We start from the raw sequence: 26,887 nt of genomic DNA, 5'->3' as shown, positions 1-26,887 counted from the left end.
AATATGCTGCCATGTCCTTGTTAATTTTAAACAGTTTGAAAGAAGTGTATGCTACCTCATAGTTTATCACATGAAATTACAATGCAAAACTCCTAGAATTTTACAAGTTAGCTGGTTTGCAAATGGATTTTATAATATATATTTTTACAATTAACACAGAAATGAATTCTAAACCTCCACTAGATTTCCAGGACTGGCTTTTGCATCATGTGAAAGGTGGCATAAAACACAGAATTTGTCAGGTAAGGAAGCATCAGGAAAACAGCATAAGCTCTGGCTCATGACTGAAATAGGCCTGAATGCCTATCTTGAAGGCAGAAATGTTTTTCAGTCTGGACTGTGTGAGAAGCGCAAATGTTGACAAGGCCTTAATCAAGCTAAGATAATGCACCAGTGTGAAGAAGGTGCACTATTTGTTACTCCCTATGGCTAGCAGCACTGAGTGGCCTTCATGCCTCTCCCTGTATCCCAATAAGACTTGGGACCATGTCCACCAATGGAAAGCTGTTTCTGCAGATGTTTGCCCCGTGGCCTTTCATTTGCTGATAGAAAGAAGTTACGTTGTGATAAAAAGGAGGAATTAAAGGGAAGCAATCGGTGAGAAGCAAAGGGTTTCTGAGATGTTTGGTAATAGAGAGTTAAGTAGTAGTTAATTTTAATCTGGCATACTGTTCTTCTGTTCTATTTTGCATTTCCATATAATCATTATTTGCATATGCTGTGCATAATTTCTCCCTTACCCAAGATTCATCACCGCATAATGTACTTTTCTTTTTTCTTTGGTATTATGCTTATATCTGAAATGCATTCACTAGTCTTCTGTTGAGGGATTTAAAATGATTATTTCCAAATCGATTTTAGCTGTTTGGTCCTGTTTGGCCGCCATCCATTGGAACAAATTAAGAACATAATTTCTGTCTCATTTTCCGCTCTGTATTACATGTGGTCAAATGTTTCTAGCAAAAGAGTTACATATTCCCCCACAACGACCCCCCCCCATATCCCCCCCATGGAAAACCATTCATAAACTTGATCGAACACCCTTTATTTTTCAGGCAAATAACATTTGGGATATTCAGTTAAATAGTATTGTGTTACTTTTATTTTTAATCCAAGGGCTACTGAGTATTCACCGTAATGGGTTTCATCATGCTAAATTTGTACACATTACCATACTTGGTTGAAAAAAAGGGGTGGTTGGGTTTTTTTTTAAAAAAAATGAAATACACATATCTACAGTAGCAATTATCACAAAGAACACATGGTTGAATGAAGATTTCAATCCAACTTTACAAACGACAACAAAGGCGTCATAAAACAAATTTCGTGCACACCGATGAATAGTATTGACTTTCTTTACATTTGGCAAAGTTATGACCAGAAGACGGCATTTAAAACATTTTTTAAACAAATGCAAATATATACAGGGGGTTGCTTCCAATGCCTCTTTTCTGTTCATGCAGCAGAGTTCCACGTGCACAACAGAACTTCCCCTTCCCTGTAGCTCCCTTCACACCCTCAAAATCTGCTCCAAACAGTTGCAGACACGCCCCCCCCCCCCCTATAGAGCAGATTTTGGGTGTGTTCAGGAAGAGGAGAGGAAGGGGAAGTCATAGAATCCATTGGATACAACCCTTTTGTCAGTATCCTCAAAACAGGAAGACATTAAATAGCAACAAACAAACAAACCAACCAATATTATAAACATAAGTGTTCATGTTACGTATATGGGGATAAACTCTGAACATGTAAAAACTCTAACGGAAACTACCCTGTACATGTAAAAAATAGGTTTGTTCATCACATTTTAGCAACTCTGTGTTCGGAGGTAAACCTGGTGGTAGGGTCTCAGGACGGAATAGGCCAAATATTCCTAAGGTTTGTTGCCCTTAATTCCAAATGAGAACAATGACAAATTAATCATCACATGAGTTCAGTTCAATTGCTTCCAGTGGGACTCCAGCTTGAAGCGTCTTTGTGGGATGGTGTACACACTCGCTAGGAACAAAAAAGAAAAGGTCTGGTTTTCTTTCCATTTGGCATGTGTTGATGGTAACTTGTTAAAGAAGAGGAAGCAGAGAGCAAGAAAAATGGTTAGTTCCCATAATAAAGGGATGTAGGAAATCCTCCACTTGCTTTTTAAACTTGTTCATAAATGATCTGAAGTGAGGGATGAACAGTCACACGACCATTTTTTTGCAGTGGCATCAACTTATTCAGGGTGGTCAAAACAAAAGTGGATTGTCAAGAGCCCCAGAATGATCTCTCCAAGCTAAGCAAACAGGCAATGAAATAGTAAATGTAGTTCCAGGCAAGCAAATGCAATTATCATGCACACTGCACCAAAAAATCCTAATTCCACATATCCACTGATGGGGTCGTGGTTGGCAGCTTAACTGAAAAGATTGACCCAGTGTGTGGAAGCTGTGGATTCCGTGTTTGGAATCATTAGGAAAAGGGTTACAAAACAAACCAGCAATACTGTAATACCTTTATACATAGCTATGCATTGTGTGACAAGACTTGGAATACTATATACAGATCTGGTCACCACATATCAAAGGAGATCTTGTAGAGATGGAAAAGGAAACCAAAATGATGAATGGGTTGCGGCCATGACCACACCTTGGGTTACCTACCATATGTACATATAAGACTTACTCCTGCTATCCATCTCTGACAAAAAAGGATAAACACGTTACTAGATTTGGGCCAAGCAAGCAGGCCTTGCCTCGTACAAGATGGTGAAGGAAGCTAGCATGAGCACAAGACTGGCTTCCAAGCAGGACATTTGGTTTATTTCCATGACCCTCAGGTTGGTCTGCTCCTCAGGCTACTGTAAGCAGGATGGATGAACAAAGCCTTAGACACATTATTGCCATCTAGTGTAAACTATTTCACAGTCATCTATAATGATTATATTTAGCTGAAGACCTGGATTTCATAAATGCTGGAGATCTGTTGCAGCTTGGAAGGCTGGAGTGGCTACAAATCAATAAAAGGTCTTTATCTAGATACATACATTTTTCATGCAGCAGGTGTGTGGGGGAAATGTTTAAGTTTTATCCCTTTGTAACTATATATAAAGCAGCTTTAAAAATATTATTAAGGAAAAGAAAGCTCCACTGATTTTGCTAACTGAACCACACATATTGCCAACATTTTGTTTTTAATAAAGCATGTTAACTGTTGTCATTCCTCAGGCCTAATGGGCGCCTAGTCAGATACAACCATACTTGGCTGTTAAGAGAAATAAATTGTGCCCTTGAAAGCTTATCAGCTGCTGTCCTTCATCTGGAAGCAATTACAACGTTATAAATGATATTAAATGTTGTATCAACTGTACTTTGAATGTGCTTGGGAGAAGAAGAAAAAAGCCAAACAAGTAACTGCAGCACTCAGAAAATAGGACCTATAAAGGACCAGCGTTCAGACTACAGGAGGTAGCTTCATTTTGTGAAGGCCCAAAATATTTTGGTTTTGTAACTTGGATGTCTCTGTGACATTGTTTAGTTTTATACACACACACCCCATGATCCCATCATGCCATAGTTTAGTGTCCCTAAATGTTGCAAGGGAAAGGAGGACAACTCACAATGTGGATTCTGTTTTCAATAGCATCTCATGAGACGCATCAGGCGCACCTCAGTCCTGTGCTTTCCAATTGACAATTTGGGTGTCATGTCTAAGGCTAGAATGCACTGAGGAGCTGTGATGACTGGAAGGCGGATGATGTAGTTTGGCAGAAGTGGTTTCTTCATTATCACTGGGAGAAGAGCAAAACCTCTGGTTGACAGAAGTTATTTGAAGGTAGAAGGAAAGAGTCTAAAATGGCGGCAGAATGGTGGTGGTCTTAAACAAACGTGCTTACCTAATGGAGGCTGTAAATTCTATAAAGTCTCATAGAAGTTTTCAACTTCAAAATTATCTCTCCCCTCATTCAAATATACAAAGGAGGGGAGAGGTGGGTGTGTTTTGATACAGGGGTGGGCAGATGGTAGATCAGTGGGTGATTTGAAGCAGATCAGCGAGGATTTCTGACACTCCATTGCTTAAAAACAATGGCAACAACAAAATGATTTTCCTCTTATAATTATACTGCTGACATGAGTAAAAGGGTGTGACCAAGTCAATTTTTGAATAGGAGGACTGTGAGCTCTGTTCAGTTCTGTTACTCAAAACAAATTCCCGGGCTCTTTTAACTCTAATTCTTTACCTACGGATCCACTTGGTGTGTCTCAGTGTTCCAGTAAGAAAATAAGGTAGATCCCACAAACCTGAAGTCTGCCCTCCCCCATTTTAATGTGTTCAATCTCCAAGTCTGCTGGAGTCATCAAAATTACAACATTGCCAAAACACAGCTGCACTGAGTTCAATAGGGCTGAATCTCAGGTAGGGATGGGTGAATTTATGCATTTGTATGCATTACTTGGTTGTAGAACTGCATTGCAAAATTGTGAGAAGTGCAAACTTTGAATGATGCCTGTGTATGGCTTCCGAAAGTGTGAATTAGGTAGCTTCTCCTTTCAATGCAAACTGAATCAAATTCCTCCCCCATCCCTACTCCCAGGTAAGTGTGGATTGCAGCCTCAAAAGTGCTTAACTTTGGTCCTATTGCCCTCCTGCACCCACCTTTGCTGGTTTCCCAAGGCAAATGCCCCCCCAAAATTGAAATACCAAAGGGCACAGGACTACCAATAGCAGCTCAACACCACCTGCCTCTACAGCCCATGTGATTTTATCCTGGTTTTAAAAGGTATAGTAGCTGCCAGTGCTCTATTCTTGCATTCATAAAGTATATTCATTGCCTACAATTAACTGGCTACATAAGGATCAAATAACACATAGCACAGTTTGACTCCTGAAACCTAACAGTTCTGTCCCTGGACTGGGAATCCAAAGGTAAGCTGCACTGAAGCTTTCTGAGGAAGAAAAAAAATATTGAAAAGCAATAGAGTCACATGACAGAGAGTTTACCATGTCAAAAAAGATTGGGAGTGAGCTGTACATGTAATGAACCCCACTAAGAGGGAAGGAGATATAATCATTACCACTCCCACGTTACATTTGAGAAGCCCTGAGCTGTGTTTTCAATACTAATACGAGAAACGGACTTCTAAGTGCTTGCTTCAGAGCTTTTCAATGCAATGTACCATAAACAGAGACATATATGGAAGAGACGTTCGCACAACACTTAGTACGTCCCTCTTAACCCAAACGCTTCCTTTGCTTTGCCACCAAATTTGAGATCTGGCATGTCTATTTCTGTGTCCCTTCTCAGGAAAAGGAAGATGGCATCTAAACGTCATGCAAGAAAGTGGGTTAAGGCAAACCACCTGGTGTTAAAGTTAAGGATCTATCTGGTTTCAGTGGGCACTTCGCAAATAAATCTCTTTGGATTTGTGGTTTCCCGCCTGCCCTCCTCTTTAGCTTATGTAGGTTGCATTTTGTGATCTTTTATCTTTTTTCGGGCTTGCTTTGCTAATGTTTTGTCTATGCTCTCAGCAGGAAAACAAACACCCCCCCCATAAAAAACCCAAAATCCCTTGAGGGAGGGTATGAAAAAAAGTTTGATGCTCCAAGACGAAACCTTAGGACCCGGGCAATTGATTTCTTCGGTTCCTGCTTTTCCTGCTGTTGATGAGAGCCTTCAACTTGCCATAATCCCCTCTCATCTTCTGGGAATCTTCGGCCTGCTGGCCAAGCTGCCTTGTGTCTTTGCAATATTGATTAATCATCTGCAGTTCCGAGTGGCTGAAGGCTCCCGCCAAGTCCTTTGGATGGAAGGGCAGAGACTGGAGTGAACTAGCCCAGGTCCACGGGGACCACTTTTCAGTCATGAAGGCCACCGTGTCTGAATCTAACACCTTGAAGTTCACCTTTGCTATCGTTTGCTTGAAGCCATTTTCCGTCGCGATGCAGTGATAAAGCCCTCGGTCAGCATCCTGGACAGAGCGAATCAAGAGCCCTTGTTCGGTTGATATGATCCTTTCATTAAGTTTGACCTAGAAGACAGACAGAAAGCATTTGCTCTAATGTCATGGGTTTGAATATGACCAGTATACTAAAAGAAAAATCCATATTTATCTAGATATACAAGCCAAGCAAGCCATTTTCTTTCCACTAGACAGAGACACCCTGCTTGAAATGTATTTCTAAGGGAGAGCTATTAAACACAGCAGTGCCTTTAATATTATTAACTAATAAGTTTAGTCTTGTTTTTACATCCTCATTATTATTTATTAAAGTGATTAGTCACTTTTTTGCCCTGCAACTTGAAGTGACTTACAATATTTTAAGCAAACAAACATTAAAATTGTACATTAAAAGATTTCACCCAAGCAGACAGGCCTGATGGTTAAAAGCCAAGTTGGTTAAAAACTTGGTTAAAAAGGAATGTTTTGGTTTGTCAGCTGAAGATATGTAATGACGGCGCAGAGGCAAGCCTCCCCAGGGAGAACATTACACAAGCAGGGAGCCACCACTGAAAACCTAAGACCTGGAACATACTGTTTCTCGTGTTGTATTTCTGTGTGTCACAGAGGCCATTAGAAAGAAATTGACAACACAGACCTCATGTCCTGGCGAGTCAGGAAAATCATGGGACTTGAACTCACAACTACATACCTCACTGGTGAGGCTTAAACCATAAAAACACATTTTCCAGAAGACAATTTCAAACTGGGGGTGTAAAGCAGAGGTGGGCAACCTATAGCCCTCCAGACATTTTTGGACTTCAGCTGCCATCGGCCTCGGGCAGCCTAGCCAGTGGTAAAGGGTGACGGAATTTGTAGTCCAGTGTTTCTCAAACTTGGGTCTCCAGCTGTTGTTGAACTACAACTCCCATCTTCCCTAGCTAGGAGGACCAGTGGTGAGGGATGATGGGAGTTGCAGTCCAACAACATCTGGAGGGGCACATCTTCCCCACTCCTTTCTGCTTGCTATTATTCAGACTGGTTTATTCACAAAGAACAGGAGCATTTTTCCTCCTGCAGAGACACTGCCTGAGATTTGTAAACAGCAATAATTTCATTTTTTATTTATTTAAGGAAGGATAAATATGGATCCAACTTGGATCCATATACACAATTGCACTGTATATCATAAGAGTTGAAATTTGAGAGCTTTGGAAAGGACAGTAATGGAAAATGTGATTACACAACGGTCAGGAAAATTCTTGTTGCTGCGAGTATTTTTAGTTCAGGCTAAATCCTTGCTACAAAAGCTTTCCATATCATCTTCTCTCTCGGCTCCTCAGACTTAACTCCTCTGTTACGCCTGTTGTTCCTTTCTCAGATTGGCAGCAGGTTTTAACTGCTGGAGACATTCCCATGCTGCATACAGAAGGCAGGATCCAGCCTAAGCCAAGTCCCCACTGAGGTTAAGCACATTTAGTGATAAGAGGATGCCCCGGGGTGGGAGGAGAATAATTCTATTTATTTATTTATTTTGCAAACTGATCAATTTGCATTTCCCAAACCAAAACACAGCTATGGATTTTGTGAAACGGGTCTCCAATCAAAAATGCATACCAGAATTATCTATCTGAGGAAAGTGCATACAAAAATGTTTATATTAGTGAAAGTAATGCACAAAAGTTTATTACATTGAGGAAAAGTGTTTGCTTTGAAAGAGTTTAAAAACATATTATGCTGGTTGTGGGTATATGCTGGTTGTATGTCTAGAGTCTGAGCAACTCAGATGAGTTCGGTGCCTTGTATTTTAAGTTTCATGCTACACTGCCATGGGCATTTGGACACTGGCGTAACTCGAGAGAATATTCTACATGGACAGAAGACCCAGCCTTTATCTTCAGGGTTCCCAGTTGAGTGCACCCTCTTGCCTTCAACCCTCCAATGCTTTTGAGTGAATTTCTCACCTCTTTCCTTCTGTCATTGTCCTTCTGCAAGAGCCATTTAACGGAGGCCTGTGGCGATTTTGGCGTACACTCAAGGAAGGTGGTGTTATTCTTTACTCCGTACTGGATTACCTCTGCTGCATTGCGGTAAGCTGGAATGTGAGAGAGGCCAGATGAGAATTATGCTTCCACTTGACTTGGAAATGCATTGCACTGTTTATAAAACTGGGAAGTGCATGATCACACCTGAAACAAGGAGGATCTCAGGAAGACAATATTCAAGAGCAAGAAATCTGGGGCAGACAGAAACATAGAACTGGAGCTGTTTTAGGAAAATGCTATTTTATTCTATTAATAGCGTGGCTACAATAGATGGTTTAGTCCCGTGGACTAATTCAGGATCCCATTTCCAACACTGCCCCTGTGAGTGGGATGGAGCTGGTAGTAGACCACATAATTAGATGTTAAAATATCCTAGCCTAGATTCCAAATGTATACCAGATAACTGAAATGCAAAATATCCATTGAGTTGTTCAGGCTTCCTAATAGTCCAGTTTAGACAAATTATTCCTGATCACCCCTCTTCCACAAAAAATTCACTCTTCCATTATTTGCTTTAACCATTTATTTTTAATATTGCTTGACAGATTGCATTTTTATCCTGTTCTTCTTCCAAGAAGCTACATTTCACACCCACCCACCCCAAATCTTATCCTTTTCACTCTCAAAAACACCCTGTGATGTGGGTTAGACCGAGATGAGAGTGACTGGATTTGTGGCTGAGTAGGGCATTGAACCCGTATCTCCTTGATCTTAGCTCATATTAGTATAAACATGATTAAAGCAACATGATTGATTAAAGCAACTATGGTATGCAAATCCACTTCAACTCATGAACTCACAGTTCAGGTACCATTGCATCCTGGTTTGCTTTTACCATGGTCACCAAGAAACATGGATCCTATTCTTCACTATGGTTAAATCAAATCATGGGGAGGGGGAGATTTAAGATGAAGGATACAATCATAGTTAGGGGGACAATATATGCATGTACTGGATTGTAGTATCCAGAAATGGTTAGGAATAGCTTAGAACAGCACAAACAGAAGGGTGGGAAGATATTTTGTCCCAGATGTATCCAGAGGCAGGCATTTGGTACATCCTTAGTAAAAAAATAAAAATGTTTTTTTTTTAAAAAAAAATAATTAAATATTTTGGAAGCCAACAGTAATTTAGCATTCCTAATTGTCTTTGTGAACAGAATGTTTGTGTGATCATTAGCAGCCTCCAGCATTCTATTTTTAGAAATTTGTGCTCATTAAAGTCAAAATGCTACAGCTTTATATACTCTTAAATATGGGATCAAGCACAGGTTAAGCATCACAGTTAAAATCCAAGGCTGGGGAGAGAAAACCATAGACTTTGAGCAATAAAAGTAAATGGTGATTTTAGTTTTTGTATTTGTCCATTTAAATTTGTCCAATGACCACTCCAGGATTTTTGGGAGCCTCAGAGAAGGAGCCTCTCATGGTCACCTTTAACAGCAATGGGGGGTCTCTAAAAATGGCTGATCCTAAATCTGAATATATTATCCAGACGTATTTCCCAACCATTACTCTGGATTTACCTTTTTGGGAGGATATCCAATTTTTATTTTTAAAGTTGCCAATTGCAGTATCTCAAGGACCTCCTTCCTTACAGTATTAATTATTCCCCCCATATATATATATATATATATATATATATATATATATATATATATGGAAACACTAAGGAAAATAACAGCAGCTGTACTCCATGTGACCATGGACGTATATTCATTTGTGATGCTGTGATACCATACTGAGACAACATTATAGTCACAGACTATCTCAGGATTAAACCTTTGTTTCTTGCATTGTTGTTGTTTAAAAAGATCAACATTAAATCTCCCAAACAAACATAGCACATGAAAAGGAGAAAGGAATGCTAAAAATACATGGCTACTGTACTAATTTTTACCACTAAGCCACAGGGATATTATGATTCACTTATAAGAATGACCACATGTGTTTATAGCCCGTCATATTTCAGTTCAAATTACCTTTTAGGTTAAATCCTCGGCACTGAGTCATAGGGTTTCCATGCTTCACATCTTGTCTTCGGCTTCTCCTAAGATATTAAGGGAAAGGAGCAAGATGGAATTGCAAAAATGACTTTCAGTTCCTAGGTAGCTTTAAAAGGAAATGCAGTACTCAGGTTATTTCAAACAGTAAGGTCAATGAGCTTCCTATAAATAATTGCCCAGTCTCTATGAGAAGATAAAGTCTCATTAAGCCGCTTTATCCAGATCACGATGAACCCTTACAAGTGATTCTATACAGTGGAAAGAATGAAAGTAACTTGCATTTCATCCAAACATCTGCCTTCAGGTTTTGGGGTTTCAACAAAATGTTGTATTTTGAGCAGGGAAACTAGAAACTAGAGACTTTTGTAATACACCTAAATGTTGCCACTCTTCCACTTTTATGGAGCATAAGCAGTAGCAGCAGATTGTTTACTTGGGCTTTCCATATAGCACTGTCGTTCTGAATCAATGCTGTAATGTTCTGATTGAGTACCACCCACCCACATGTTTACTTGGTGCCATTGCAATTTATGCAGTTCTCAAATACGATGGTAGTCTTTGAACTCAGTGCTCAAAAAGATCCCCATTGGTTTTCCTGTGCCAATGTTTCACCCTCTCCCCTGTGCACATTGTGCATTCTTCCCCACAGCAGTGGCCCAAGTTCTAGAGTGGGAATGGGAAAACAAACCAATTCAGGACAATAGAACTAAACATTACCGAAACATTATCGGAGAAGTGGGAGGAATGGAAATGTCACTTTTGGTAGAATCTCAGTGTCACTTGCAATGTGCAGTTCTAAACTGATTAGCAATATGAAATTTGGAGGAGTGGAACTTAACAAAATTGAACTTAAAGCACTTATGAACATAGGAAATTGCCTTCTATGGACCATTGTCCCATCCAGCTGAGGACTGTCCACTCTGACTCAAACATCTCAGGAAGAAGTCTTTACAAGCTCTTTCTCTGGAGAGGCTTTTAAATTGGCGATCTTGTGGTCTGAACATGGAAACTTCTACGTGCAAGGTGTGAGCTCTGTGGCTGCACAAAGCTACTATACATAAACAAGAAACACAGTGCTATGTAAATATTAGCACCTCAGAAGAAGGATGACAGAATTTCTCAGCCAAACCTTAACTGAGAAAGTTTCTACAAGTTGAATGTTACTCAAGGCTGGCTCAAGATTTTTTGCTGCCTCGGGTGGCTGCACTACAAAATCCATGCAGCTTCCCTATAGTCTTGTAGATGAACTTAAAGCACTTACGCCCAACTTCATTCATGCTCCTCAAAATATTGCTGTCCCAAGTGTCACCTGAGTTTGTGTGCAGTTAGCTGTCACTATATAAACTACATATCTGTGGACTCATATAGTAAGACATTTAGTTGTATTTCATTATTGTAGTCTGTATTATGTAGTCCATATGATTGATAATATTGTAATTATGTATTTTTCATGGAAAGTATCCTCTTTATATGGAAGTGTGGTGATTTCCCTTTCGTTGGGTTGCAGCATCAACAAGCTTACATGGTTTGAAATGCCATGTCTCCTCCACTTCACTTTATAGAAAACTGTCAGAATTATAGTTATGGATCTCCAACACAGTTCTCAGCAGTGTTACAAAACTATAATTCCTACTGTTGTTGTTGGGGAGGGGGAAGATGACAAAATAGTTAAGAACATAGGAAGAACCTGCTGAATCAGGCCAGTGACCCACCTTGTCCAGCAATCAGGTGCCAAGGGGAAGGCTGCAAACAGGAAGAACCCCTCCTGTGGTTCACAGCAACTAATTTTCCGAAGCATATTGCCTCTGACAGGGAGGGCAGAACATGGCAATCAGGTTTAGGAGTCACTGATAGCCTTATCACCCATGAATTTATCAAACTCTCTTTTAAATCCATTCAAGTTGGTGGCCATCACTGCCTCCAGTAGGAGCAAATTCCATAGTTTAACTATGCAATGTGTGCAATGATTAGGCAACTACACTTTCTTTCCTTCAGGGTGGTCATTCTAAGGATTCATCCCATAGAAGGAACCTTTATTTATCCATTCATAAAACCTTGCCTTAACAGAAGCCAGATATATATGGTTCGTCATAGACAGAGTAAGCCCACTGTACTTGACTAAGAGGCCAATTAATTTCAAGGGGTGTGCTCTGAGCTGAATTTACTTGGATACAACACACTGGCTCTTAAAAGAAAATTATTGAACACAAATACTTACATGCTGAAATACAGCATGCTGATCCATGATCTTTAATACTAACAGTCATAACTTGGCTGGGGTTCTCTGATCATCTCAAGAGAATATTGTAAGCAGAAGAAATGAGATGCGTCTACAAATTCTAGCATTGCTTGCTTGTCCCCCCCCCCCCCGAAGTTCCATGCACACACTAATTCATGGAGGAGGGGGCTAATGACAGCTGTTGTCCATGATAACTATGTTCTGCCTTCAGACTTAAGAGGCTCTTGTGCTCAAATCATGCTTGTGGGTTTCTCATGGGCATCTAGCTGGCCATGTGAGGATGGTGGTGGACTAGTGGAGCCATCAGACTGCTCCAGCAAGTGTTTATGTTCATACTGAAATCTGCATTTTAAAGGCGCCTATAACCCTGGTGAAGAATGGACAAGTAGAAACATTTGTTAAGAAAGATGAGTCATGAGTGTATTTTGGAAATAAGGACATGATCAGATATCCTGAATTTTGTTTTGGGAACAAAATTTAGTAGGAATCCAAAGGGCAAAGGAATAACAAATGCAGCCTACATAAAAGCTACTACTACTGTCTAGACTTTGAGACTTGACTTCACTCCAATTACTGATGTTTTCTCAATCATAATCTGTTGTGTTTTTTTAAGATAAAGGAACAACTTATTTCCTAAACATATGAAAACCAGACTTCTGTTTCAATATGCATTTATTTTTTCTCCCCACTATAAAAAGCAAAGGATATGCAAAACATTATCTCAACTAGATGATGTATTCTGCTAACATGCTGGAGGTATTAAGAAACCCATAGGCTTTTGTAAATGTTTGGCTAGATTCAGTCCACACCTATACTGTACTTGACAACTGGATAAAAACATCTGAAACCAGCAATTGCCATATGTCCCTTGTAGGAAGGACATGTTGCCTTATTCCAAAGCACAAGAGCACTGCTGGGAAATAAATTAACTATAATAACACAGGGAACTAAAGTAATGCTCTGTGTCTTAGCTTCCAGAATAGACAAGGCTTTATTGAGCCTTATTTTTTATATGGCTTTAATACCACTTCCAAATGCTGGCAGAGAAAAGAACTTAGTATTGATGAATGCGGTTGTTCATTGGCAGCCACAAATTCTGTTTTTGCTCATTTCAGAATAGGATGTAAATGAGAGGCAGTGATGGCTGGCTGATGAGAGCACATCTTTTGCTCACCAAATGGAGCCTATCAGCCACCAGGTAAGATGGTTCCCTAGGGACTTGTGAAATCACAGGAACAAAAGAAGCTTCCTTATACTGAATAAGGCTAATGATCCAGCTGGCTTAGTGAAGTCTATACTGATTGGCAGCTGCTCTCCAGGATTTTAGACTGGGATCCGTCAGGTTGAAAACTCCTCAATAAAGCAGAATCAGGAAGGGTTCAAATCTGCCTAAATCATCTTCCTTGGCTACGTATTAAAAATGGACACTAGTATTAGAAACTGATGTCCTGTAACTTTAGATACTCCCTCCAGATAGTGGCAAATGAAATCACGACAGCAGCAAAAACAATTTCTGATAGTCTTTTTTTTAAAAAATGTGATCAGTAAACTATTCTGTTGTGTTGATTATCTGTCAGTGAAGAGTCTTCTATGGTTCTATCCAATGCTGCATGATCAGCGTTCCACTCATGCAACAAGATTTGCCCTTGCCCTTCCTCTTCGTCCCCTTCCCTCATCTCCCTGCAACGCCCAAAAATCTGTACCACTGAGGCCCTCAATACTATGGAGCAGATTTTGAGGGTGCCCAAGGATTGGAGCGGAGGGGCAAGTTCTGTTGCACAAGGGGACGAGTGGAATGGCAGTGCTGGATACAACCTCTATATGGAATCTGTTTGGCGGGGAGAAAACAGACCCTCAGTACATTCAAGGAAGTGCAACACCTTTGCAACGCAAAGACTTCAAGTAGCAATGCTTTGCCAATAAAAATGGGTGGTATTTTTTAGCCTTTAAAACATTAGCAGTGAAAAACACTCCATTCCAATATCGTATTAAATGCCTAGCAAAGGTTAAATGTTGTCTTGTGGGGTTTTTTTTTCTTTTTCTTCCAAAGACAATCTAACACTTTGTCACCTTTTCCCTGTTGGGTAGAACCTGGAGCAGGAATTGCCATCCCAAGCACAGTAAGGGTCTCTGGCAAGGCAGCAGTCGGCACAGGCCGTCCCGTAAATATGACAGCGGTGCAAGGAAACCTGGGTGACCCCTTCGTCCGAGCTCACGTACAACTGTTGCTGTTTGACAGGAAAGGGAGAGATTTATTTCAGGCACTGAGATTAGAAGAGGAACTTTAGCCAGGATGCAACTAATAAAGGACTAAGCTCTCCCATTCTTTAGGTATTAACAGTGAAACCAAGAGGTGAGCTACCTATGGGTAAAAGGCCAAAATAAACATAAGAGATCTGTGTTATAATATGCCTATAACATTATACCTTCCTGTTAGAAAATACTTAGGGGAGAATGTTAATGCTTTTGAAACACTGAGGGTCATTGTTCTCCTTTGTCAGGCAGGGGCTGCACTCAGCTTTGGAGATCTGATATGCTACTTCTTTCTAGGTAAGTTAAAGTTCTTGGGCCATTTTACCCAGAATAGACCCACTGAAATTAATGAGCATGGCTAAGTTAGGCCCATTAATTTCAATAGGTCATCCTGAGTAAAACTTACCTGAGTACCACCTATTGCCCCATAAGAACCATTATGCTGCATGTGGTCTTCAGCTCCTACTCCCCCTCCCCCGAATAACATGTCAAAAGAACCACTTCACAATATGAATGATGAATGCACAAATGAAGTTGTTGCCCACAAGCATTCCATAGTATATATGTACAATAGAATGGGCACATGTAGCTGCTTTGGATATGACAGTAAGTACTATGCGTACAATCCAGCCACCTCAAACCACTTTGAGCCCCCCTTGATTTCAATGGCAGAGAATTAAGAATGCATTTTTAAGCCAATGATGTAAAAGAGGATGTAAAAGTGCTCATCTTTGACTGGGTTGTGTCCCATGTCTACATCTACGGAAATCCCTTAATCTACAGCATGGTGACCCACAGCAATATAGTTCAAATTGTTTGAACACGTGAGAGTCTGTTTTAAAGTCCTGCTCACATATGGAGCTTTTTGGCAATCATAGAGCAAGTCACTTTCTCTCATCCTAACCAACCTCATAGGTTGGTGCAAATATAACTTCAAAGAGGACACAATAAAATGGGTTGAGCCCAGACTAAGCCAAATGCATATGCAGTTGAAATCAATGTGGCAAGTTAGTCATGATCTACAATATCTGCAAGTTATACATCTATAGAGATGCATTTAAAATGACATTAACCCCAGACCACAGCTGCTGAATATTATTCCTTTCCTTACCTTTTTAGATGAAATGGCCATTGTTGTTATAGGAACATTATTCTGCAAGACAAAAATAAATGATAGCTCCAAATTCCAGTCTTCTATTTTGGTTAACCACAGTCATAACATTTTCCAGTACATAGAACAGCACCCCATTCTTCTAGAAATACTTTCCCCCCCCCTTCACAGTCTCATCGTTTGCCCCTCACCATTCTCTTTGACAACGTAATGTTTGACATGGATAAAATATTGAGGCAATGCGCATGAGCCCCTTGTCTTGACAGCTTTGAGCCCCTCACCACAAACACTTGCAACTTAGACAATTCGAGATGAAGAGCCCATCAATAGCCACCTCAGGACTGAAGATAGCCAGCTTATGCCTTCAAACCATCACGTTCTGTTTGCAACAAATCCTTGTATTTATGCTTTGAAGATAATAGTAAGGAACATTTTATGCCACAGCTCATATTTAATTAGCACATGAGGAGGATGAAGGGGAATATCTAACATTTCCTGAATGCAATACCTAACGTTGCACACTATTTCATGGTGTGAGCTTTAGATTATCGATGGAAAACGTCAGCATTAAAAACGAAGTGTTGCTCTGTTTGACGTTTTGTTTGCATTTGGGTTATTCAAAGGACACATGGAGTTATCCAGCACATTGCTCTCTTCTGCTCCACTGGCCTTCGGTTGAACACAAAAAGGGCAAAAGACTCCACCAAAGTGTTAACAAGCATGTCATGTTGAATTAGAGAGACAGTATGCACTCTATTTGTATATATAATAGACAAGAGTGTGAATCATTATTCTGGGGCTCAGGGATTAACTAGAATGAGAAAAATGAAGTTATGGCAGATCATGTTGAACTAGATCCAGCTGCATGGAAGTGGAACAGACAAGGCGGGCTAGACAGAAGATAGACTTGTGGTGGCCCATTGGCCAATATTTTGACCACTTAGTATCTGCTGGTTGTTGGGATTCTTGCAAAGAATGCTAGGTGGGCCTGGGTCTGATTCTGCATTCTACTTCTTATGCATGCTCAGGATCACTGAAGACAAATTAGTTATGTCTTAATTGTTAGGCAGCTCTGTGAATGCACTGTTGCTTGTTAAGCAACTCTGTTTGTTGGATGAGAGGGTTTCTTTCTAATAGCTGTTCCGCTGCTGCTGCTGCACAATACAGAAGACTGAAATGGGTCCATGTCTGAGGACCATACTGGGGAACACTTATTTTGACACGAATGATCACATTTGCTGTTTTAAACCTAACATTGCAGGTCATACACAGCAAATGCTTCACGTTGCACCATGGAATATCCCCCTCAACAAGAAAGGCCACAACATTTGTGACTCTCTAAAATGGCAAGTAAGCAGGGGGGTGACAAAAGTTTTTAAAATTTTGTATGGTGTTGAGAAAGTAAACAGAGAGAAGTCTCTCTTCTTCACTCATGACATTAGAATCTCATGAACAGACAAAAAGAAGAACTGCACCAGCCAGGCAACTGAGGGAGGCTCTGGTGAACTCCAAGGTTTGCAGAAGTACAGTGGTGCCCCGCAAGACGAATGCCTCGCAAGACGGAAAACCCGCAAGACGAAAGGGTTTTCCGTCTGCAGAGGCGCTTCGCGGGACGAATTTCCCTATGGGCTTGCTTCGCAAGACGAAAAATGACGGGAAAAAAATCGAATTTTTTTTTTGCTCCAAAACCCCTTATTCTGAATCGCTAAGCTGCTAAAAGCATTTTAGCAGCAAAACCGCTAATCCCCCCCCCCTAAAAAAAGCTGTTTTTAGCCCTTTTTTAGCCAATAGCGCTAATAGCGCTACTCCGTCAATGGGCTTGCTTCGCAAGACGAAAAAACCGCAAGACGAAAAGACTCCCGGAACGGATTCTTTTCGTCTTGCAAGGCACCACTGTACGGTACAAACAAAACCCCTCCTAAACTGTCTGTTTGGGGTGGAAGATGGGGAATATGGAAGCAGGCAGAGAATGGAAAGAATCATCCTGCAAAATGACATAACCAGCTGGGACCTTAAACAAGAGCAGACCGCATCACAACATTTTGTTGTGGAACCCACTTGTTAACTTCTTCTGAACAGTCAGTGGAGTGAGCAAGGCCTACTGGCTTACTATAAACCACTGTGGGGGGAGGAACAGGAGTGGCTCTCACTGCCCTTGCCCCTCTACTGATCTGATCTTACAAAAGGTAGCTGCTGCTGGACCAATTCCAAGCATATCGGCTCCAATTCTGGATATCTATCACAAACATAACAGCAAGGTGAATTCAGGCTCTGATTTAAGAATCCTAAAACCTGCCCCAGACAGAAAGGAAAGCAGAAGAGGATCAGATAGTGACTATTCACCTGCCTCTCGGTTATTTATGCTTATCTTAGATCTCATTTAGATGCATATTTTCCTTAGGAACTAAGAAGAGGAGTGGCAGGGATAATTAGCTGAAAGAAAAGAAGGCTGGATAACAAACTGGTAGAAAAAGGTTGCCAAATGTTCTAAAATCCCCTCCGGCATTCTCTACTCATCTCTGGAAGAGCTTTCAGAAGACTTAATAGTCATGCCAATGAAGTTGTCCAAATTCTTGCCTGGAAACAAGCTTTCTGTGCTTATAAAACCCGCCTTGAAATGACAGGTGAACTGTACACGCCTCAACATTCTTTTGTGGTTTGGATGAAATCCAGGTCAAAGAAGAAATCCTAGTTTCCCTTCCACATCTGTATCCACTGCACTTCCCATCTCAAAAAGCTGTGCCCCACCACACATATGCTTCCCTCTCCCTCAAAGCTGGGAAGTAGCATCCAGAGTTGGGGGGGGGGGGGCGTTGCTTGGCTTTGTTTGTTTATTGTCTCCCTTCCCCCTCCCCACCATTCCATCACACTGGCTAGCAGGATGTACCAGACTGTGAAAGAAGCAATTCTCCCAAGGGCTTCTGATAGGTGGGATAGGTCAAATTTGGATTGGCTCAAAGATAAGCAGAGCTATGTCCTGATTTGGGGATGGGGGTGTTAAGTCCAATTCAAGCAGAAGGAGGCTATTAGTCAGATCCTGGCTTACAAGTAGGTACATTCTGATGAGAATAAATTATAGCCAGGATTTTGTTCTACGAACTGCCCTGAGACCTCAGAGTATAGCACGGTATATAAATATAACAACAACAACAACAACAACAACAACAACAACAATAATAATTATTATTTACAAAGGCAGTCACAACTGCTGAGAGTGAGCTGATGGGAGGCAGATAGTGCCAGATCATCTTCCCTCCATGAAAGAGAATGAGGCAAGTGATGGCAATCTAATAAGCTTCTCTTCTCCTATCAGCTGTTCAGAATGATGATCAATAGGAACATGTTGATCTATTCTGATTTCCAAACAACTAAAGGAAGACTCCTAGCAAAGTGGTGGAACAAGTATACACAAACTGGGATAGGCATTTAGGAACATAGGTACACAAGAAGTTGTTTTATACTGGGTAAGATCATCGATCCATCTAGCTTATTATTACCTACACGATCTCTCCAGGGTTTAAAGGTAAAAACTTTCCTGTTTTGCTCTAATGGAGGAGCATGTCTACCTCTCAAGAAGGGAGCCGTTAAGAAATAATTCACAAGGTATCAGTGAAGTTAACTTTTTATTCCAAGAAACAAAAACAGCTCACCTCTTCCCAGTAGGTCTTGCCCCAATGAGGCAGCTGTGAGAACTGAAGGTCCCTGCTTCCCTACAGCTCCCTATGTCTCCTTCCTTTGGTCCTCCCCAAGTGACCCGAGAACTCCGCTTTATCTGTCTTTGCTCTGCCCTCGTCACACCTCTGCAGGTTCTGGGAGACCGGGGGTGAGGGGACTTGTTCACAGCAGGAGGGGGAGACCTCCTGGCCTCTTCAGTAGCCTGCCACATCTCTACCTCTTGGCCCCTCGTCTCCAGCCTCTGATTCTGGACTGTTCTCTGCCACAGGCCCTTCCTACTCATTAAACCCTGTTACCTCTTCGGTTTCCGGCACCTCCTGCTCCTAGTCTGCTCCCTCTTCTGCCTTGGACCATTCACCATCATCCCACCACCAATCCCTAGGCTCTGAGTCTTCTTTTCTTGGGGGTTCCCAAGCTGGTGCCTCCCACCACTCCTCTGCAACCAGCCAGACACTGCCCTGTTCCATTACATTACGTTCCGTTATAGAGGGATTCAGCAAGATGATTATTTATTTATTTAATTTGTATACTGCCCTCCATCCAAAAATCCCAATGCGGTTCATAGCGGAGAAATACAAAATGACTGACACGGCCTGGTTCATTTCCTTTCTCAACTATTTATCCCAGGTCTATGGTTTTCTAACACCAGGAACATCTGGGCTTTCAATACATACAGGAGAGCAAAACTAAGCTTATTTTCCTTAAGATTTGTAGCTTGCCATCAGAAATCCTATCAGATCAACAAAAAAGCAAGAGAATTTGGCATTCCTCCGCAGGCGGTTGAAAGAAAAATAACAATATAGCAAAAAGGGCTGTTTCTGGAAGCCGTTGTATCGTGGGGAGGGGAGGAGAAACAGTTATCGAAATCCTTTAAGCCAGGATGACAACGTAAGAAAAACAAGCAATTTAAATGCAGTATAGAAGATTTAAGACTCTTCACTTGGAGAACTCCAGCCTCAAAAAAAGTTACACTGTTCCTCATTTGATCTTTTATCGAAGACATTTCAGCCAAACCAGGCTATATTAGATCAAAGTGTTTTGTACAGATGAAGACACCCGTGAGACAAATAAGGCCGAGGGAGAGAGAGACCAACCTTAAAAACTTCCAGTTCTTCTAAGATGAGTTCTCCAGTTGCAGAGGAGTTCGTGGGCAGGACTACAACCTTCTGCACTGTACCCTGGTCTGGAACAGAGAAGGCGTAGCAGGAGAGGGAGGAAAGGGAGAGAGAGGGAGAGAACAAAAAATAATTGAAAGGATGCAATGCTGAAAACAATAGATGAGAGAGCTGTGGCTGCCCTGTGTCTAACAGCATGCAGGGACTTCATGATAAAACCAACGTCTTCCAACCGAATATCTTGCAACTGCTATGGATAATATCTTCCATCATAGTTTTAAAAATACTAATGTATTTATATCTTGCATAACAGGTTGTGTGTGTGTGTGTTTTAAAAATTATTAATATTTATCTCATGTTCTTCCAATGGAAAAGTCCCGTCCCCCCAATTGCTAATTGTTGCATGTGTGGCTAGCATTGCAATTTCCCTTCCTCATACACTGCAGCCCTGACGACAACTGCTCCCCACCCCACAATACTGAACATGACTGCTAATAACATCATCAACGTTAAGTGTAGTTGGGCCCTAAGTTTTTGTGAAATAGCAACCTTTGCAGGCTAATTTGCAAGGCTATGTTCAACCAGGGTCCAAAGCTACAAGAATCATGAACACTGCCAAAAGGAGTGATACTTATAAATCATGCTTTTCAGAAAGGAAAAAGAGTTGGATCAAACATACTTCTCTGCATGCCATTTCTGCCTATGCTGCCAGTGGAAGGAGTCATATTTTAACTCCCCCTCTCACGCCCACTCGGCCAATCCAATCACTGAGGCAACCTCACTAGTATTACACTTCATGGGACTGGTACATAGGAGAGTGTGGTTCAAACTAGAAATGTAGCAAACGCCTTAAACATAGGAAAGCTCCACCACCTTTCCTAAATTTCTTGGTTTGCCAAGGAAGAACCCCCAAATTCACAACCAAAATTCACTTTAGCCTAAAGGTGGTAGTGCCTTTAGACCAGGCATGTGATAGCCTTATTCTCTGTTCACCCCCATGCAATATGCAGACACTCCCAAATTTGCGTACACAAAGCAGATACGACATAAATTGGGGCTTCCCCTGAAATGCAAAGAGTAGCGTAGGATAGGTGTTTTTTTGGGGCTGGGTGGGTGGAGGACTGTGGCAGGGAGAGAAACAGTTAACATTTCCCACCCCCAACCTGCATGATCCCAAGGCTGGTCAGGCTTCTCTGTGAATAGTTTTGCACAACAAGAAGCTAGGCACGTTACTTACTTACTTAATTTCAAGACCACTTTCTATCCATAAGGATCACAGGGCAGTGGCGTAGCGTGGGTTGTCAGCACCCGGGGCAAGGCAAGTAATTTGCGCCCCCTAACCCGTGGATTTGTGCCCCCTAACCCGTGGATTTGCGCCCCCCAACCCTAACCCCCAGATGTTGCGGCCGGTGCGGCCAGGCCCCCCTGCACACCCCACGCTACGCCACTGTCACAGGGTATTCATTCATACTAAGGCACCAATAAAACAGCATTTTAAAAAAACCACACAACACCCATAAGGTCATAACTGAGCCAGTTAATACAACTGTATCATTAAAATGACAACCATTTCTGCAGCAACCTGATGATTTCATTTTCAGATGATTTCATCCCACAACTCAGCTCTCCCATAGTCCTGGGTCTTAAGGCAAGGGTAGAAGAAGCCCACCAACAAAGGTGTCATGTGTGCTTCCGGGGGTGGGAGTTCTACAAGGTTGATAAAATGAGAGAACGAAATTGACAGATTCATCCATCCCTACTTGCAGATGTTAGGACTACATCTCTTATCTGCTCTAGCCAGTCAAGGCTCCCAGATACCATTTGCTCAGTTACAGTCAAAGAACTATGATGGTTTACATCAGGCTACGGTTTGCATCACACTATACACAACACTTAGGTGGTATGGAACACCCAGATGTTTGGCTGTTTATGCAGTAAGTTCAACTTTCTAATTCAAGGGAAAAGTTCAACTCTTTCCATATATTTGTAATATAAGCCAGCCAAAAGAGAACGTTCTAGTCAGTATCTTCAAAAGAGAGACTTCAAAACAGACCTATAAAAGCCATTCCCTAAGAAAACAAACAAACAAGTAAGCAAAAGACAACATCTGAAAGGACAAGCTAAGCCACATCATAAAAACCACCATCAGCACCACAATGGTAAGAAGTGCTGACCCGGGTGGCAGTTTTATGAGGGAACCTTCTCCTTTGTGGTGGTCCCAGTCCCCCACCTCCCAGCCCAAGGATGAGACAAATTACAATTGCAGTTCTGGCTCAGATATGCATGTCTGACCTCAAGGTCAAGAAAACAAAAAGAAGAGAAAAGGGAAAGCCTAAAAATAAAAATAAATTCTGCTTGGAACATTTCTGTCAAGTGAAAGTACAGGGATCCACTGGGATGACAAACGATGCCTCCAGAATCTTCTTGCTGGTCTTGACAAAACTCCCACTCTGCTGCCCTCGGGACTGTTCAGATGTTTCCCATCAGGACCATCCAAAAATTATTTCAGAAACTTGGTGGCAATTTAGGGAGACTTGTGCTCCTTTGTGGAATGTTAATTTATTAAATTTATATCCTGCTGTAGCAGATCCCACCTTCCTGACTACCAGTGGCAGCAGACCCACCGCTCTGTATACCACCACAGGTTTCTGTGCAAAGTAAAACTGATACATGGAGACTCAGGCAGAAGTTGAACAATTACTTTGAATATATAACAGACCCAGGGGATCCCCACTAACTGGATTGAGAGTCTTCTCTTTCTAAAAGATCTCTCCCCTCCTGACTGGAATGAGACCCAAGGAGACTCACAGCTTCTACATCTCCTGCTCAGACTCAGCCCTCCAGTTAACTCCTGTCTCAATACTCTCCGAAGACACTAAACACTGTCTTCCAATCTAAGCTCAGAGTCTCTTGTTGTGGATGTTACACACAGATCAGCTCTAACTCTCCTTCTTTCCCACCTTCTCTCTCTTCAACTATCTCCCTCTCTGAACTCTCTCTCAGGGATGGCTCATTTTACACCCCCCCCCCCAGTGCTGCTCCAGCCCCCTCCATCTTGGTAGCCAATCAGAGAGAGGCTCCAGCCCTCTGGTAGAATCCCAAGTCACTGCATCACCAGACTCTGGTCTGGCTCAGCTGTCCATCACAGCTGTCCTTCCTCCCAAAGTTGCTCCGGGCAGCAGACCTTATCCAAACCCTTTTTTGTTTCCAACTTGACACATGCTGGAAGGTTGCTGCTGAGGCAGACAAGAACGTTATATGGAGTGAAGCAAAAAGGGGGTTTCAATAAGGCCAGCACATTGTTTTTGGCAGGCAAATGTACCTGGTGATGAGCCTTTATTACGCAGTTGCTCCATTTTGCCTCATCCCATTTTGCCACATGAGGTGAATTGATAAGATTCCTCTTTCCCCTGCTGCTACCCCCCCCCCCACACACACACCAAAGCCTTGCTTACTAGGGTTGCACACAGCAGTGAAATTCTGGTAGTTTTATTTTTCATTCTTTCCCCAATGATGTTCTTTGGACATCTTTAAGCAGAGGCTTGACAGCCATATGTCAGGAGTGCTCTGATGGTGTTTCCTGCTTGGCAGGGGGTTGGACTCGATGGCCCTTGTGGTCTCTTCCAACTCTATGATTCTATGATTCTATGATTCTATGATCTTGTGCATGGAATGAGCCTTTTCCCCATCTGCCACACACTTTTGTAAAAGTTATCACTAATGCCCCGCCACATCCCAGCAAAAGCCTGCTTTGGCGTGGGAAAAATGGTCTGATCAACTTGGTGAGCACTTGAACAGCACACTGTGAGTTGACGTCTGCTAGACCGAGTATTTTTTAAATGCAATGGCAAAAAGTGTGATTCACCTTTGGCCAGAGAATCACAGAGTGTCTGTCTGCATATGCTGATGTCTCTGCTTTATTGTCTGATCTGTAAAATACACTTTTGCAGGGCCATGGTGAACATTTCTATTACAGCTTCTCCACCACTTACTACATCTAGTGTCAAAAAATACTTTCCACACCCCGGAGGGACAAGTCACTCCTCTTCCTGTTGCACAGATGGACGCTGAGGCTGGAACTGAACATTTCTGTTTGTTGGTGCTGTGCTGAAACCTCAAAATTTCCTCAAAAGATTTATTCTCCTGCAAAAGATGCTTCTATTTTTCTCTCTCATTCTCAAGAGCACTTTTAAAGTTCTCTCACATTCCTTCAGCATTTTGGGAAGTAGAGGATTGATCTTACTTCATCGTTGCAAGGTGGCCACGGGTAGCATATGTTCCCCTGAACAGCTCTAACAAACCTCCACCTGCAGCTCTGTCCATGAGATTTATCTGCATGAGCAGAGCAAGTCCTAAAGCTACATGGGAGGAGGTATTTCTGAACCTGGCAGGCAAACAACCTAGCTGGAAGAATGACTCACTTCTTAGACCGACAGAGACAGAACTGGCAACATTTCTGTCCCGCTTTGTAACTCATCCATGCTGCCTCGTGTCACCACGCTGCCAATTCCCTCTTGCCCTTGCCAAAGGGATGCCGGGGCCTGTGCCACCCGCGATCAAGCCTGCCAGGATCACACAATGCACTTGTCAACACTCGTAAGAAGGAAATTTGACACAAATCTTTTAATTAACCCATGATCCCCATTCCTTTCGCTCGCTTGCTTTTTGTTGGTGATTGCGTCCTCTGGCAAATCCCTTTAGTCCTATTGAAAGCACAAAACACTGGAACAGAAGAAAAAAATGCCACACCCTTGGGCTTCATTTATTTTTCATCAGTTATTGTGTGCCACCCATGTTCATGACATGAGAGACATGGTTGGAGGTGACATGAGAGCCCTTTTGTGGCTGCTCCCTTCCAAGGCTCCCTCCTCGTTATCCTTCTGCCAGAAGACTAAGACCTTCCTACTCAGACAAGTGTTTGAAAACTAGGTGCAGACTAAATATCTAATATAAATGAGATTACTTGACAAAAGCAAGTTCACACATCTCATTCAGCTTGTATACATACTTAGGGTACATATGTAAGAGGCTTGTTTATAATTATATTTTGGAAATGATTTGTGTTCTTATGTAGCTGCATTGTTTTATACTTTCTGGATGTTCCACAAACATATTATAAAGTAGTTGTGTTCTATGTTATAAATCAAGCACTGCTAGGAGTTGTTTCCTTTTTTTATCAATTAAAAAATTAGTGCGGCATGAGCAAATATTTATTCTGGAAGTGTGGCACAGAAAGAAGAGTTTGAGAACTGCTGCTTTAAATAAATGACAGCAGCAACAATTTTAAGAAAGCAAAGCCAGAGAGAAGAGTAGGGACCTATGAAAAACACTTCCATCATCAGTCTGGACTGGAATATGGATGGACCAGTTCAAAGAAAGAGGAGCCCTTTACTGGTGTCAGGGCAATAAGAGCTAGGGATCTTCCCTGGCTACCAGCAATGCAAATCATGTCAGAGTGTGTGACGTCACACTGACAAGCCCCACAGACCTTAGTCCTGTTTACATCCTTCCATGAGTTGGAGTGTGAATTTGTGAGGGGCGGGGGTCATGCCGGGGAAACAGACAGTGAACAGCCCCCCCCCTTACATTTTGGCAGATGTGTCCAACGCTGCCTTAACCTGATTATTAGGAGAGAAGCCTTGTTTAGCCACTGGTGCTCTGAGAGAATGTTCTTTTAACGGTTGTTAGTAATTATCAAAATGATGGGCAGCGTGAACAAGGAGGGAGGGCTCAGACAGTGCAGTGGATGTAGTGAGGAGGAGACAGGTGGCTTTGCTCTCAAGCACACTATCTCCACGTGCAGCCTTTTCTCTTCTCCTTTCATGTAGAAGAAGGGAAATACCTTGGGCTGGGCTAAACTTGCCCTTGGTGGCTCTAAGCACTGAGAATCATGCATTCACCTTCTTAGCCCCATCTTGTCTTCTTGCAAGCGCAAGTGGTGTGATGTGTGACACAAAGCCCCTCTCCGCAGCTAAGGGCTGGCACACCAGCAGCAACTTCTCCTGGGCAGAAACACATCAGCCAACATTAACCATGCTGTGGCAATGTCTAGGTTAGACTACCACTGTATGTGCTATATTTGAATGGGGCTTCCTTTAGTTATCATAATAGGGCTGTTAGTTGCTGACTGGGACCAGCCAAACAAGACCCCATTTTGCCAGTCCTTAAAACAGTTGCACTGGCTGCTGCTTCCTTTCTACCTCATCCGCTGAAATGGGACAGCTGTGTAACGAAAGTATAACATTTGTATAGACACCATAAGATTCTGCTCTCAGCTGACCAGAGTATTGGCATGTTTGAACACTGGAAAGCGTAGTTGTTCCTGAAAGAAGATCAAGAATTTTCTAGGAGGCTACAGTGTGAAACTATGAGAACGCTGAGCTGGAATGCTGGTTTAAGATTTCTCCAGAGGTGACTATAGTATTAATCGGACTGTATTTTTAAGAAAAACAAATCCAAAGCCTTAAATATGAATACAACTTTAATTCAGAGCAGATGACAACAATCCCCCCTTTAAAAAACTTATTTT

At 41.9% G+C, this 26,887-nt stretch overlaps 1 protein-coding gene across 2 annotated transcripts in view; it reads right to left on the bottom strand.

The window, feature by feature from the left end:
* Positions 1 to 1,029: 1,029 nt before the first annotated feature.
* Positions 1,030 to 26,887, bottom strand: part of SEMA3C (semaphorin 3C) — a 122,480-nt gene continuing 96,622 nt past the window's right edge. Inside the window, exons 13-19 of one of the 2 annotated variants that reach the window (XM_083399641.1) lie at positions 20,338 to 20,426; positions 15,569 to 15,610; positions 14,275 to 14,432; positions 9,942 to 10,009; positions 7,880 to 8,010; positions 4,565 to 6,005; positions 1,030 to 4,387 (exon numbers count right to left, since the gene is read on the bottom strand). In XM_083399641.1, the coding sequence (XP_083255767.1) occupies positions 5,592 to 6,005; positions 7,880 to 8,010; positions 9,942 to 10,009; positions 14,275 to 14,432; positions 15,569 to 15,610; positions 20,338 to 20,426 (902 nt within the window). In that variant the 3' untranslated portion in view covers positions 1,030 to 4,387; positions 4,565 to 5,591. Of the gene's footprint in view, positions 6,006 to 7,879; positions 8,011 to 9,941; positions 10,010 to 14,274; positions 14,433 to 15,568; positions 15,611 to 20,337; positions 20,427 to 26,887 lie in introns of both variants that reach the window. The other variant, XM_083399640.1, reaches the window with a different exon arrangement.

This window comes from Podarcis tiliguerta (genome assembly GCF_965153285.1).
Source record: "Podarcis tiliguerta genome assembly, chromosome: 10".
In the NCBI taxonomy this organism is placed as follows: Eukaryota; Metazoa; Chordata; class Lepidosauria; order Squamata; family Lacertidae; genus Podarcis; species Podarcis tiliguerta.
Note: the sequence above shows the minus strand (reverse complement) of the source record. Positions and strands in the feature narration are given on the sequence as shown.